This window comes from Vollenhovia emeryi, unplaced genomic scaffold, assembly GCF_000949405.1.
Source record: "Vollenhovia emeryi isolate VEMERY1.0 unplaced genomic scaffold, V.emery_V1.0 DF939126.1, whole genome shotgun sequence".
Lineage (NCBI taxonomy): Eukaryota > Metazoa > Arthropoda > Insecta > Hymenoptera > Formicidae > Vollenhovia > Vollenhovia emeryi.
Window position 1 is genome coordinate 2,626,766 of NW_011967240.1, and position 16,195 is coordinate 2,642,960.

Sequence of the window (16,195 nt, forward strand, 5' to 3'; positions counted from 1 at the left end):
TGCAATAACAAACTCGGTAACGAAACCCGATATTCGTTGTGCTATTGAATATTGATGGGAGCAGCTTTTCGCAGGCAGTAAATACAAATATCCCCCTTTTTTTTCAAAAAGTACCTCATCGCGGCGTTTTCATCTGATTTTTATGAAGCGATTACCAATGCACTTGATTTAATATTTGATATATTCACAGTTTTACATAAAACATGAAGTTCCAAATTTCGATTGTACCACGCAATATTTGCATCAGCAAATACGTTTCACATTAACACCGCGTGGAAATAAATAGGAATTATTTAATAATCCTTTCTTGTTTTGCTTTGTCTCGATTTTAATTCCATGTTGACAATACAATGTCTCTTCTGAATACATTTACTTACCCTGGAATGAACCTCTATTGTGACAATTCAGCAACAAGGACGAAAGCCCAAACTAGGGAATATTAATTGGCAACAATTAGCAAGTTGTTTCGCCTGTGTAATGCGGTAAGCCCCGCCGTCGATTGTCAGATGGGTTCGCTGATTAGGATAAGCAACCAATCGCTGATGACGACGAGAACCCGCTCGTTAGCAGCGATTTTTAACAGTGCTGCGGATTAATTATTTACGTAACTCAATCCGAGATGATAATGTGTGTACTTCGCAATGCACACAGTACATGAATTTATCATTTTAGTGTGGTTGTAATTAAATTTCAAAAGAAATCAAATTATTTACTTTGTTTGCTGTTATTTATTTTTGTACATATATACGTTTTCATGTTTGTTATTATGATTACATTAATCAGATCCCGTCACCTTTAACCTCTATATTTCGGCAATGGATACTGGCTTCGTTGATGCTCGATGCCCAGCGTTAAACTGTAAATTAGAATAAAAACAATTACGTGAATATAAAGATATCAATTAAAGCAGAAATATTACACTATATGTATAAAAAAAGATTAAAAGAAATCCAAAATAAATCCCCAAATATTTTTAATTATTTTTTAACAAGTAAAACGTTTTGGTGTATTTTTACGAGAATTTTAATAATTTTTTAGGGATGAATAATAAAAATAATTATGATATTTCGGTTATTATTTTTCATTATTTTATTATATTTACAACGTTAACAAGAACAATGTACATCATGATTCAATGATTATTGGTAACAATTATGGATAATTGCAGTAGGCGATGAAATTTATGATCTACATTTCGCACTAATAGACGTATCACATTATTGAGGTAAACCGCTCGTACAAAAATATGCTTTCCGTTAGTTTCGTCTAAATAATAAAATTGTTGTTACGTTGGTTTCGGCTTTTAATTATAACATAGCTGGTCAATCTCTCACGACTTTAGACTAATGTACGATGCAGGCTATGCATACATAATACGACGTGGTAATTTCGTTAATTAGATCGCATTGCGTTGCTTACTGATGAGTAGAACTTTGATTACGTACAAATCGGTAGATAATAAATAAAATATCGCTTTGTTTCTGTAAATATCTAGGAATGTTGTATGATGTTTAATTTTAATGTATATTTTTTTAACACGCATGCATTCAATCGATCTCAAAGTCTTTCTCGCGTTAGTCTAAAACGTGTTACATATAAAACGGTATTTCAGACCTAATATATAAGTAAGTTATCGATAATATATCCGTGAATGTCTATAAAGTTATTCGTGAATGTGTTAGTCAGACCGCAGTCCCAACTAACGCTTGTCACTCTCACTCTTAATTGCATAATAGATGTTCGGATTGCACAGATATTTAAGATTCATTCGGTCACATAAAATCATTGTTCAAGAGACATTACGCGTTAATTCACGGGCGATCGATAAACGGTCCATCGTCACGAACTATTACTACAATACTGGCGTCGCAACGAAGCGATTGCTTCATCTCAAAGGAAACTATCGGCACCATTAACGCTTTACGTTCTATACATCTCACAAACCGCTTCTACAAAGGAACATTCTTACACTTACAAAAGTGCAGTATAGCTCCTAAACTTGACGATGGGATGGTGCTGAATTCGCGTACGGCAAATAAAATTGTAGAAACTTTTATTGGGAAATAAAAGTATTTACAATTTCTCTACGAAAAAGTTTCTCTGAATATTTTTTTCAACTCCGCGTTTCGGTTTTTGGCCCGTTTGTGAGACATAAAGTCGATTATATTTGTTACTTTTATGCACAGTGATACATTATATACTGTAAAATATTTTTTTATATTTTATAATATATAATATAAAACATATGATCTCATCTTGTGTCTCTTATAAAACTACTAGATGCCTTTTCCAACAATCTCAGAATTTTTTTCTCAGGAAATATATATTTTTTGTATTGGCTATTAAAATATTTTTAAATATTTATTGAGAGTTTAGCTAAGAATGTATTAAAACTCCTAAAACAAAAGTCGTTGAATAAAAAATATTCCTCGATATAATTTCTTCAAACATTATTAGAATTTTCGAACTATGTGTTTCGTTTCGTTTTGCATCTTATTGTGGAAACATGTGGAAATAAGAAGAACATACATATTCTGCTACATTTTCTGTGAAAATATCTCCAAAATATCTTCAAAATATTATACCTAAAATCTTAACATAGAATATCAAAATATTTTCGAAAGTTACGGAATACTTTCTATTGGAACTTTTTAAATGCTCTCGAACGTCTTCTTTAAGACTATTCATCGTCAATGATAGATTCATTCACTATCGGACACACAAGTGTTTTCCAAGTTCGTATCCGCATGAACTTCACCGTTACCGGAGTAAGATACTTTACTGTATTTATGGACGGATTTGCGTTTACGGATGTAGGTGAAGACGAAATAAATGATAACAGCGATCACCAGGCCTAAATTGACCGAGAACACTATAGCGAACCTGTGAAACCATACTGTGGGCTGCATCTTCCAGGAGATGCTACTCAGTACACACAGTGCCCTTCCGTCGCTCCACACGAACGTCGAATCCGCGTGACAGGTAATGCAGTCCGCGTCGCTAGGTCCTTTGCAAGATAGGCACGAATAATGGCATGCGGTGCAGAAAGCACCGGACTCATCGTCGTCTCGGACCGCGTAAGTTCCAGGTGGACATTGTCGCAGGCAGCTGCTATTGCTGTGGTACCAACCCGGTTTGCATACTGAAAAATTAGATATACCATGTTCTTCATTTTCATTTAGTCGAGATTATGCGGGGGGGTTGTTGCTGTTGCTGTTGCTGTTGCTACTATTGCAGTGTGACGTAGTGTTGCAGCCGATTGACATGTGATGTGACGAATGCAATTGCAAACAAAATCCAAATTCAAAATGAATAGTACAATAGATAACTTAGAAAATTTCTAAAAAATACATTAATAAAAGTAATGGCAATTATCTGCAATAATGTAGCCTACAAAATATTATGGTAATTTGGCATATTACTTAAACAAATTTATCTGTAACGCCCATTAAAATAAATTTCGAAATAAATAAATAAATAAATAAACGCACAAACGCACAAAATGGCAAAGCCTGTAATATTTATACAACTCTAAAAATTTGCAAATCATACGAAAGCACGTGTGTATGTACGTATGTGTGTTATCCAGTTACAAATTTTACAACAACAAATTTGCCGGATTGTAACGTACTTAAAAAATACTAATAAATAAAATGCATAGATAAATGCTACTTCATTGAATTGTGTATGGCATTTATACTTAATATAAAAAGTAACAGTTACATAATATTTGTTATCTAAAAATAAACTATTATTATATAATATATTAGTTGCATTTTCACTCATGCATTACGTACACGATCTTACGAAAGAAGTTGCTTTACATAGCACTCACTAATCTCTACAAAACAAAAGAAAAGACATTGATGACGTATGGACATTACATCATTGTTGTTGCCATATCTACATTGAAGTTTCTTTCTACAGCATTCTTAATATAATTTCGTCGCTTTGTTGTACAATTTACATAATAAAAAATAAAATAAACATACATATACAAAACATAAATATAAAACAGGAGAACATACCGTACATGATATATACATTTGTTCATATTATATGAATTTCTCTGCTCTTTTATATATTAATTGTACATTACAAAGGCATTAAATATAAAAAAATATACTGCATTGCTTTCTTTTAGGGGAACACGATATAATTTCATATGACGTAGAAAAATAAAATAGCGACGTATATACATAACATTTGACAAAAATTGATTTCTTTTACGATTCAATTATACTCCATTATTATATTTTACATTTATAATATAACATGACAATGAAGTGTGTATAGAAGTATCCTCACATTATTAATATTATTACCAATATTTGATACACATTATTCACTGTACAACATTTTATTCCAATAGATTATTTACCATATAATTATCTACCGTCTAATGATAATGATTGTATCAGTGCGATATTAATTTATGGTAGCAGAATTGGTACATCTAATTAATAAATATGAGGAACTCTTATACAAGAAACATAAAGCGAAGGAGATACGTGCATAGACAAAAGCCGTTAGTACAAAAACGAGAAAATAGAAGTTACCTCTCGTCGTCAAAGTACGTGAACCCCAAGGGAATACACTTAGTTCTCGGAAGCCTTACAGTGAATTTTGAATTACATGACGCTTCCCTTGATAACTTTGCATTAATTAGTTGTCGACCATAACAAGGCTTGACTAATTAAAGTCATGTTAAATATCTTGATGTGATATCACGTCCCAAAATTATGGGCCATTGACTATTCATACACAATGAAAACTGTGAAATAACTGTGCAAAAGTACAGAGTGTTTCTAGAAAGTAACGTAATCACTAACCAATATTATCTGAAAAGAATCAATGATATTTTTGTTATTAACTGACTTTTTAATTAGTCTTAAATCTTTTGTGAAGTAAAAACTCATTAAAAATTTCAATAATCAATTATTAAATTTTAATAACTCGAGTTATTAGAGTTTCTTTAGCGTTGGTAATTCATTAATGACGCCTGGGATTAAAGGCTCGCTAAGACAAGGAATTATAAACGCGAGAGAAAAGTCGAAAAACGTAAATCTTTTTCGGGTGACCTTACGGGAGATACGGTGTTATTAGGGTGCAATTAGAGAAACGAATCTCGATCCCTCAGGCAGCCAAGTACTTTCGAGAGTGATAAATCGCGCGATAGAGGATTAAAATAGGGCATTATATAGAAAGAAGAAGAAGTAAGACTCACCGTGCTGGTGAAGCGATCAGGGATAGGGCTGTTTTTTTTTGTTTTTATGTGCGGTTGTGGATGTGTGGATGTGGTTGGTGATGGTGATGATTGGTGGTGGTTGGTGGCTGGTCTGAGAAAGTCCGCGTCCGGCACTCGTCCCCACGGAGAGTCCAAGTACCTAAATAGGTTTTCTGAACCTGCTATAGTATAAAGGGATAAACGGCGACGTACGCGTGACAACTTCGAGATGGTTTATATCTCACAAACAATCCGATTTTTATAACGCTCGCTAAGAAAACTTTCCTCGCTGTTCAAACTACATTGTTCACATACTTGAGAATTGTATATTGTATTTCAATACATCTATACGTTGAGAATTAGGAATTTTGAGAAATTAAGAAACGCTCTATTCACCCATCGGTGTATAACTTTTTTGTGATTTGAGCGTTAAAAAGAGGAAAAGAGTATACATACAGTTCTGTTTCGTGTTAACCAGTTAAGGTTAATAGAATCAGTTTGACAGCTTTAAATTTTCATTATATTGGAATTGATATGAAAAATATATAATTCTATTTCTGGCGGAGTTAGAGCTAAATAAAAGCAATTCTATTGTTTTCTATTTGCGGTTTTAATCGAATTATTATAGATCGAAGTACAATAGTTAGTAATGCATAAGAAAGTAAAAAATATTGAAATAGACAATAGAGGTCTTTGACTTATACTTGAATGGCTCAATTAAATTGGCTGATGAGTTCTCCATAATATACTGGAAATTGGGAGTGTGTCGGACTGGGATGTGTTCGCACTGGTTAATCATCAAATCCCTAAGAGTTACTGCCGCACGGTGGATTAATCGTCCCTGTCCTAGCAGAATCGCGATAACGGATAATTGTACCAGATCCACGCTACCACAAGCTCACACGGCTTTAACGTGTCGCCTTCCAACGTTCTCCACATCCGTTTCGATCAAGATAGAATGAATAGATGGTTCAATAAGAAAAAGATAAAAAGCACATCATTATTTTAACTACGAGATAGAATCACGTTTTCAGAAATTAATATACCTTTTGATAACAAAAACACGACTTAAATAATTATGAATAAAAAATAGTGTTAAATCTTTGTTGAAACGAAGCGAGTAAAGTTATTTCCATACTTTTTATTTAATTCCTTTCAACGTATAAGTATATTGGAATACAATATACAATTCAATGAACTGGAAAAAGCGTCACGGCGAGGAAACTTCAGTAATTATGAATCACTTTTGTTATCACTTTTAAAGAAAAAGAAAATATAGAGAGAGTTCCTATATATTTTATTGAATTTCACGTGAGATACGCAAATATATATTTAAATTTGCAGCAAGAAGAAATCAGAAGACGCACTGAAATCGCCAATAAATGCAATTTGAACACGTTGCATCAACGCATGCATATTATATGAGCGATAACATCGTTTCGAAGGAAACAGCGTGCTGTTTCGAAAGCCGTTTTATTTAAAGAATGGATAGAATAAGTTAGAAATGCAGTGCTTAGTATTTAACGTGCGTTTAAATGTATATCTAACATTTCTATGAAAAATTTCATGCACAATTATAAAAATTAATATCACAATGTAGTAAATTATCAGCAGCTTCTTAAGTGTTTATGTTTTATAAACATAGTTAAAACATTTATGCCCTGATTAAAACAACTCACATAGATATGTGCTAGACTGTTTACTGTAATAATTTATTAAATTATTTACAAGAAGCACTTTCGTAGAACTTTTATAGCTAGCGAAATTAAATTAAATTTTATATTAATATTAGCTGTTTTGTTTATTCATCTTGACGTTCATTCATTCATCTTAAATTTTTTATCTTGATATATTTTTCTTATGAGAAAACATGTCAATTGGGACGGATTGAAGTATTATAGTTGCATGCATCTCGAAAGATATGATTAAGGTTAATGCACGGAATTCATTTGTCATGCATTGTTATCTTTAAGAAATCGAATATTCGCCTGATAGTCAGCACTCAAACAACTCTTATATAGTTACTTGACCTTAATGAGAAATAAATGGCTTTACAATCAGCATTTTCCAGTAACTTTGAGCAGTTTGCCTTTCATAAACGCAATTTATAGCGTTTAATGTCTTTGATTATAATTGACTAAGTTTCTAATTTTGCGACGTCTTTGAAAAAATTCATGAAAAGCTATTAATAATCTATGATGTGAAAAGTTCTTATATCGATAAGTGCATCATAATTAATTATGGTGTATACAGATTCTGTTTATAGTCTAAATAATAATCCAAAATAGTTATCTAAAACAATCTTCTTGTAACTTGTAATATTGTATCATTTCATGCAATCGCAAATAAGAAACGATCAATAATGTACGAATTGTACAAAACCACAGAGATTTGATATTTTGAATTAATGCTGTTTCAAAGATAGAATTTATTTCATCCTGAATTCTCACAATATTCTCAGAACTCATATTGATACCTGTAATTATTATCTGCATTTTTAAAAATTACATAGATTTGCAGAAGTTATAAAAATTACGAACACAAAAGGTTTAATTGGATGATGAGATTGTTAAGAATTATAGCAACTTATATGCAGACGACTTTTTATATGTTACGTGGGTTTATTTACGAACCGGAGCATGCTTTAATTGGCACATACCTGCATATGACCTGGCATAATCAGGATTAGAACATCGAGCGGTGTTAGAAGCGTTAATCGGCTCGCAAGATGCAAATTAGTAGACTAATGGCGAACGGGTAGGATTGGAGTATGAATCGTAACTTAAATAAAAATGAATAAGCGGATGAAGGAGTCGAGTCATATTCATACTAAATAGTTGAATTGACCATAAATATATTGCCATTTGTCATTGTCGTTTAAATATCACGATTTAATGCCATGATTAAATTGTTCATGTGTTTAGTAGACTGATCCTCGAGCAATTGTATTTAAATAAAATTTTTATATTTGCTGTTGAGCACAAGTTTTTAGTACGAATACGATCGAGCCTTCGATCCGACTGAACCGTTCTACAAGATCGCCGGAACGTCCGGCGGATTAATAATGTCCAAATAATTATTCAGGAGATTCTCCTCTTTTAATTAATTCATGATATACAAATTCCAATGTCGTATATAATGACTCGTAGTAGTTCTGCCATTGCTTATACAATATATTATGTATATGTGTACATAAATGTGTGTAGCAGACACTCGCGCCCCGCACGGATCGCGCCTCTTCCCGCGTCCTTTCCTCGCGAATTTCGCTGTCGGCAAACGATCGGCCCCGACAGAATCCACGACCGATATCTTTCACCGACGAATCGTAGCAAAGAGAGGAGTGACGCCGAAGGAGGAAAGGAACGGTAGGGACGAGCGTGCGAGCGTGAACGTGGGCGCGAGCTGCGCGAAATCGCACCTCACGCTCTTCTTCTCACCTCCTCGGAAACGTTATAACTTAAGATATGTCGCCTCTCCAAGCAAGATACATTTTACAATACATACAAACATTTACAATAGATACATTAACAATATTGCAGACAATCGCGGCGGGACAGCATCAGACATCCGGCTGTGTATTTTCGATCCGCTTACACAGATCTCCGATAATAATCTGAGCGATTATTATGTTTGAATATATATATCTACAAAATGATTGTGCATGTTTTATGCATTGCACACTCTTCACGTAGAAATATTAAAGCTATATGAGCATTGAAGAAAGATGATATCCTATAAAACTTTGGATAAGTTGCAGGTGCAAGTTTTTTTTTAAATATATATCTTCTTCATTTATAAATTAATCTGCTTTCGTTAAGTACAAAAGTTGTAACGTCGTTCATATTTGTAGAAAGTGGACTGAAAGGTGCTTTGATGTTTTCCGAATGAAGACTTATGAAAGAGACGAATTATATCTTCGTTTTAAGAGGAAATAAATTTTGTAAAGTAATAGACTATAGAGAAAAGAGAATAAAATAAATGTAATCGTTCCTTTCTCAAAAGCAGATTTGGTGAGCATAATGGTGTTTGATATAAAATGTAACTCGTGCGAAATATGCAAATATTCGCGCTAGATTCGCCGAGGGTTCTCCAGATTTTTCCAACCGTGAGAATTCGATTTGGACATTTTCGAGTCGATGTTCACATAACGATTTTATGAGGGATGCACGCTGTGTCGTGCTATGTGAATTATTGTCGCGATTGAACCACGTGTGATCGGTGGTATACAGTATCGAATGTTAAACGTCGACTCCCCCCGCCCCTAATTGCTCATCCAGATAATTTGATCGAATTTAATTCGGAAAAATCGAATTTCTCCCAATGTGAATTCCAGCCCGAGCGGTTACATTCGACGAGATAAATTAAGTACAAAGCGCGTTCATGCGAAATTCGCAAAAGGCCGGTGTAAAAAGCAAAGGTACAGAAATAACTTCACTATCACCTCTCTCGTTTGGTAAAATTGTTTGTACGTATAAGCATATAAAGATGCACTTTAAATCGAACTTATTACGACTAATTGTAAAATATACACATAAATAATAGAAAAAATATATAGTTTCTGCGTTTTCGTCCATTTTTTAACATGGTCTGTTAAACGCTACAATGAAGGCAATGTGTGTGTGTGTTGTGTTGCGTTTTTGTTAAATGCTATAACTACTTGCGAAGTAAATTTCATAAAAGTCTCAAAATAAAATTGTTTCAGAGAAATTCTCCGCTTTCGTTACCGGAAGTCAGATTGTCCCGAAGCGATGTCGCTGGTATTGTACATTTTGGAAGATACGTCACATCTGAACGAATCAAAATACATCCAAAGTTTCTTGTACTACTCGTAGTTTATACCAGTTTTTTTGTTTTCTCGGAAACCAACACCCCTCCACACTGATTAATATAATTGACTCTTATTCTTAGAACTGAAATTCGCTATACATATAGATAATCGGTCTGTACTTTCGTTTTTCGTAACTTCATTTTTTCTCTCGCATTTCTTCTCATTTGCCGCGTCTCACTTTTTCTCTTTCATACACACACACACGCGCGCGCGCGCGCGCACGCGCACAAAATACATGCACGCATACACACACGTACATTCTTATTCGTCTTCATGCACATTCTCGATATTTGCATTTCTTTCTTGTTCTCTTAGGGGATCTCATTCTAGAGTATGTAATAAAATTATCTCTCTCTTTCATTCTATTTTTCTTTCGTGATCTAGAACGAGCTCGCCGACTCTTGGTACTTTATTCTTTGAATGATAGCGAAACAAGATTTCGCGGAGCGAAGAAGGTTCGTCATGAAACTCGTGAAAAGTCGCCGGTCCCTTCAATCGATTCGTTGGGAAAGTTTCCCATTTTGATTCTTCTAATCCTACTACGAGATAACTTCGTTATGCCGTAGTTTCCGTGACGGATGTCACATTAGAAGATTAATTGAAGAATCACAATTAATGCACGTAAGTCGCGCGGGAGAAAATCACGCAGCGTTTCATAATTCTTTCACGTTCGCGAAGAAACGCGAGGCTCGACGAGATCCTCGAAGAGTCAATACATTGAATCCATATTCTTACCCCTTTTTTATCGCGACATGTAGAGGCAAATCCATTCGACCGATTTTGTTATTAGATTGTTGTTTCCTTGATATAAAGATCATAGCCGATCTTAACATAAGGAAATCCAATTTTGGCGTTAAATATGTCATAGGAATGTGAATTTAAAAAGAATAATTTCGAATATATCACGGTCACAATTAATGCTTTGAAATAAACTTTCCGGGGCTCGCTTCATTTATATTATAACGTCACTTAATAATATTTGTTTTTTTTTGTTATGGAAGCGCAAAAAGTCAATTTTCTATTTAAAAAATTGGCTTTGACTTTTTCCAAAATGACAGAACAGTTCCTGCAAAATTTTATATATGTATATCTTGTTTACGTTTTATGTTTATTTCCACTGTTACTAATCCTTTTCGGATTAGTCAGAAAAATGGAACTATAAAAAGCTAAATAACATTTTTAAGCCATCGCCCGACATCTCGGTATATGACAAATTTTTCTTGCTAAACAATTATTTGTATCGACGTGAATTTACGACGTACGCTTTTTTTTTAAGTTTAATAACAATTTCAATCAGTAATACCGCCGTATTTTCATTGTCTTTTCTTTTATTTGTATTGCTGTTGAATTTTTATTTATGAGCACTTATCTACAGCTTTAAGCTCTCGTTTTCCGATAGCCAATATTATGAGCATCCCCAATACTTGAAGAACTATTATGAACGAAATAAAGAACGAAAGAAAGCGGTGGTAATGTCGTGAGTAACGATCAATCTAGATGAATCGTGCAAAATAAGCGAACTAAATAAACTCGCTTTGGTTGAAATAATTGGATAAACGATACCAACTAGACGCACAGCGCAGAGAATGTATCTATGAGACGTGGAAGCGTATTCCTTCTTAATTTACATATAGCTTTATTTGATACATCGGGACATATAAGTACAATTTAACAGAGGACTATCGAAAACTTCTTCACAAATATCGATGAATGCTGCGTGAATCTTGCGTCGCTGTGTATAAAGAGAATTCATTATAACGTTATTTTGAAAAGCATAAGCTCGTTGAACGAGTCAATTTACACTACAATATCATCTCACAAGCTAATTAGTCTTAAAAAATTTTTACTTAGTCTCTCACTCGGGAAACGAAGATTATTCACTAAGTACGTTTATAAGTATAAATATTGTCTAATTAATTTGCATCTTAAATTTGCTAATTAAAAGTTTGTTAAATGTGAGGTACGCCAATGATAATAACGTTTCTCTTATCGACGTCTTCTCTTTAGAGCTACAGGATAGAGCTACAGGATGGTCCATAGAAAATTTGTTTTAAAATAAAATAACTTGAAACTTTTTATTTTTCTTCTGACTTATTGACTTTTATATATACATAAATGTAACTGTTATACGTTATTTTATTTTATAAAAATTTTCTACATATATTATTTCATTGCTTATTTATGTAAGATATCAGTTTCAATAGAGCTGTAATTCAGAGAAAATCCAGCAAGGAGTTCTCCCTTAGCTCAAACCTTAAACAATTTTAGTAGACCATCCTGTATCAAAGTTTTGTAAATTATTAAATCTCAAGATATATATGATAACTAAGAGAAACAGAATATAATGTAAGCGTACATTGATTTCAGAAAACAGCACCCATTTGCAATTTGATTGAAATGATATGTGCATGAACAGTCCGACATGCTTTTGAGGACGATAATAATTACGGCACCAGCGACTAATACGCACCATCCACTTACATTGATATGAAATGTAATAATATAATCACAATGAGTAATAAACTAATATAGCTGCTATACATATTATATGATACGAACGATAGTAATAAAAATTCTTTCGTTATTCAATAATATGCATTCGTACTCGCTCTTTTGACTGCCTATTCTCTAAAAATATATGTATAATATATCATGGCCAACGAAGGGATCAAGAGTCGAGTCTTATGCTTATGTGGAGGAACCATTCTTCACATATTAAAATAAAACAACAAAAGATATCACACGGAAAAATATTAAATTTGCTATTTCTTTAGGGTTTTAGTAAAATTAATAAGATTGTCAATATTGTACATTAACTACATCAAAATTTGAAAGAATTGCCTTTCTTCCATATTAGCACGTATTAAGGCAAAATGAAAAGGAGGATATTTCCACAAATTTTTGAACGTCAAAGTCGAAGATATTCAAATGGGAAACGATAAAATTAAGGAAAGTATATAATACAAGAGAATAGGGAAGAGTAGGGGAAGTTCATTTATCACATATCGATCTATATATTTACAATATTAATTACAACAAATGGAAAATAGGAACGGAAACAATATGAAGAAAGGAAAAATAGCAGATATCAGCGTAGAAGTATAGCGTTTGGGAAAGAAATTTAAAGTAATAGAGATAGTTTACGGAAGAACAAGCGGAGGTGTGATGAATGAACAATGTAGGATGGTGTAGATTGACTACATAAAATTGACTTAAAGGATATTTAGAAATCGAATTATAATCGCATATACACGAACAATTTATGAAAGTCGAGAACCCTCGATCAAGAAAAACGTACTTCGTTATCGGTTTCTAACAACAGGTACGAATAAATAATTCTCAAAAGATTACCTGGGAAAGAGATAAATACGTATTCTTAAAGTAAGTAACGAGGAAAAACTCTACTTCATCTTTACACAACATTTAACTCAAACTCACATGTTTTACATGCATTTGTGTTATTATATCTTTGAAGAAGATATAATTCAATGTTCACGTAAAAATTCAATTTAAAATTTAATAGGGAAATGTAATTTGACGTAGGATTAAAGAAATTCTAAGTTGTCGCTCAAGGCTGCGAGAGAAAAATTAATTTTTGACGATTGCGAACACATTTTTAATGGCAAAGTCAACTAATCTTACGGTTCTATTCGACTATATTTCACAATTAATACGACACGGATTACTACTGCGGGTATTTCTCATCAGATTTTGCTCGTACGCGGGTCATTAAAATTATTCGCTCGTAAGCGGGGCGTTTCGCAAAATGCTGACCGAGCTGCGCTTTTGATCAGAGATGAAATTCAGAGAATCTTCGTCTGTAAATCAACCCGCCTTTGAATTTCCATCCCGCTTCAGCCCATCATCCGCTGCTTCATATCAGAATCGCCCTCTTCCTCTCAATGTACCTCACGATATGGCGCTTTTCTTTCGTTTTACATCGTGAGAAACGAATTTTTGATTAAAGAGAATCTGCGAATACCGAAAACGCGATTAAACAAATCTCTGTCGTACAATCGATTGTTTAAAAGAAACTAACATTTTTTTCGGAACAAAGAACAGCATTAAAAGGTATTGATACGTCATGTAAAACTAAATTTCAGTTTCGTGTGCAACGTTATGAAAGTTTAAACATATAAAACAAGCACAATAGAAAACGATACGAAGAAATATGTATATTTCCGGTTCTATGCAAATTTCGAATTTCTCCTACACCCGCGTGCATGCAAGGAGTCGAAAGCAATTCCATAAGATATAAAAAGAGAATTCCTAGAAATTGCATTGACAGTAAACACGACCTTTCATTTTTCCACTATAAAATTTGAATTTCTTTAACCGTATAACAGCTATCAAAAAGAGATAAAAGAAAAAAAATTGATTCTACTCGGGTTTGCCTTTTTCAATATCGACGGAGGTGGAATATTAAATATCTTTTCTATCCGTCCATCGAGAAATACGGTACCACAGAATTCGCGATTGATGCATGTTACGTTTTGTAAGGAAAGAGAATTTAGTTGCTAATGTAACCTGATTTCGAAGTACTCGGTCCGATATTCTTTCTTACCCAGCAGCTTTGGAGTCGCGACTTTTCTTTCCATATATCTAATGTCAGAATTTCGCTTTACTTTTACGCCATGGACAAACGTTTGATAAGAAAAAGTTAAAATATTTAGATTGAACAACACAAAAATAGGTCAAATATTTTAATATGTGTGACACACGATAGCGTATTTTTAAATTACAGAAAGTTTAACAAGTCTCAAATTAATTTTAAACGAATAGCATGAAATAGAAGAAAATGGCATTAATTTTTTCTTCAAGCTTGTGAACACAATATATTCTTACTTATTCAATTACAATAAAAATAAAATGTATTTTTATGTTACTAAATCCTCGAATAAAAAAAATATTTTTAAAGTTTTATATATAACTTGAACGTACACAAGTAAAATAATAAAATGTATTATTTTATCTTTTTTATTCAGTATATTAATGCCATATAAATTTGTACGTCGAGCACTAATTTCGGAGTTGAGTGTATTCGATGTAGAGGCACTTGACCGATTTTTACGTCTCTTGACCGAGATAGTCTCATCCGATCCAGGGATTAATACGTTCGAGCATATATTTTTTTTTCCTCGCAATTGCATTCGATAGCCATCCATTAGAGCATCAGTACATCTCGAAAAATCACAAACGTTTCATTCGCAGAACGCCGCTCGGAAAGAGACGTTTACTATCGCGACTGTAACGTCAATTTAATTTCGCAACTATTCAATATTCCCTTTTTCGTACGATTATTCAGCCTTTTGGCGCATCGGTTTCTGGAGCATCTATTGATACGCCATAAAAGTACGGAGGGACGTCGATCCAGTAGCTATTTATGACTTTTGTCAAATGTTAATTGAATTCATTCGTATGTTTAAAAGCTTATAGAAAAAAAAACTGATAATGATAAGTTATTGAATAATTTGATTGAGCTGCATTATGTATGATTTTCGACCAACGAGTTCAACGAAATCCGTAGATAATGCATTGGTTTCTTAACCGACGATTTTGTAAGTATCTTTCAAATTGTTCGTGTTTTACTTATATAATCGGCATGTATTATTCAAGCAGAAGTAACAATATATCGATTGTAATTCGATTCCTGGCTTGTCGTGCACAGTTAACTTCTGATTTGTGGCCTACAACTTTCGACGGAACATGATTGGATTCTCCGCGTTGATATAAATCGTAAATCCTAGAAACGAATTTTCGCAGTGGCGGATTCTCGATGGTGAAAACTTCCGACTCGATAACTCGTTGACGATCGTTCCCCGATAAAGAAAAATCGCCCCGTCAACTCGCCGCGAAGCTTCGGCTTTCTCGTCGAGTTTACTGCTTATCCCCGCAATCGAAATTTCTACAAAGCACGCGCGCGATCACTTCTAAGCTCGCAATAGAATAGTATCCGCCGGTTTTTATCGATATTCCAAGCAAAACGATGGTGTCTAAAAATTGTTCAGAAAATATCGAGTCGTTTAGCGGCGCGACGTTCTTATCGCCGTCGAATTGGCTAAGCACGTTGTGGGTATTAATTACTTACAAACACCTGCGGACCACGCGGTTTTTAATTATCATAGTTAACAACGTTTTGA

General features: G+C 33.6%; 1 protein-coding gene across 2 annotated transcripts in view; it reads right to left on the reverse strand.

Moving 5' to 3' along the window:
• Positions 1 to 1,070: 1,070 nt before the first annotated feature.
• The window catches only part of LOC105569016 (furin-like protease 1), a 227,624-nt gene continuing 212,499 nt past the window's right edge, over positions 1,071 to 16,195 (reverse strand). For both annotated transcript variants that reach the window (XM_012025135.1, XM_012025133.1), the window contains one exon: positions 1,071 to 3,142. In XM_012025135.1, coding sequence (XP_011880525.1) covers positions 2,703 to 3,142 — 440 coding nt within the window. In that variant the 3' untranslated portion in view covers positions 1,071 to 2,702. The remainder of the gene's footprint in view (positions 3,143 to 16,195) is intronic.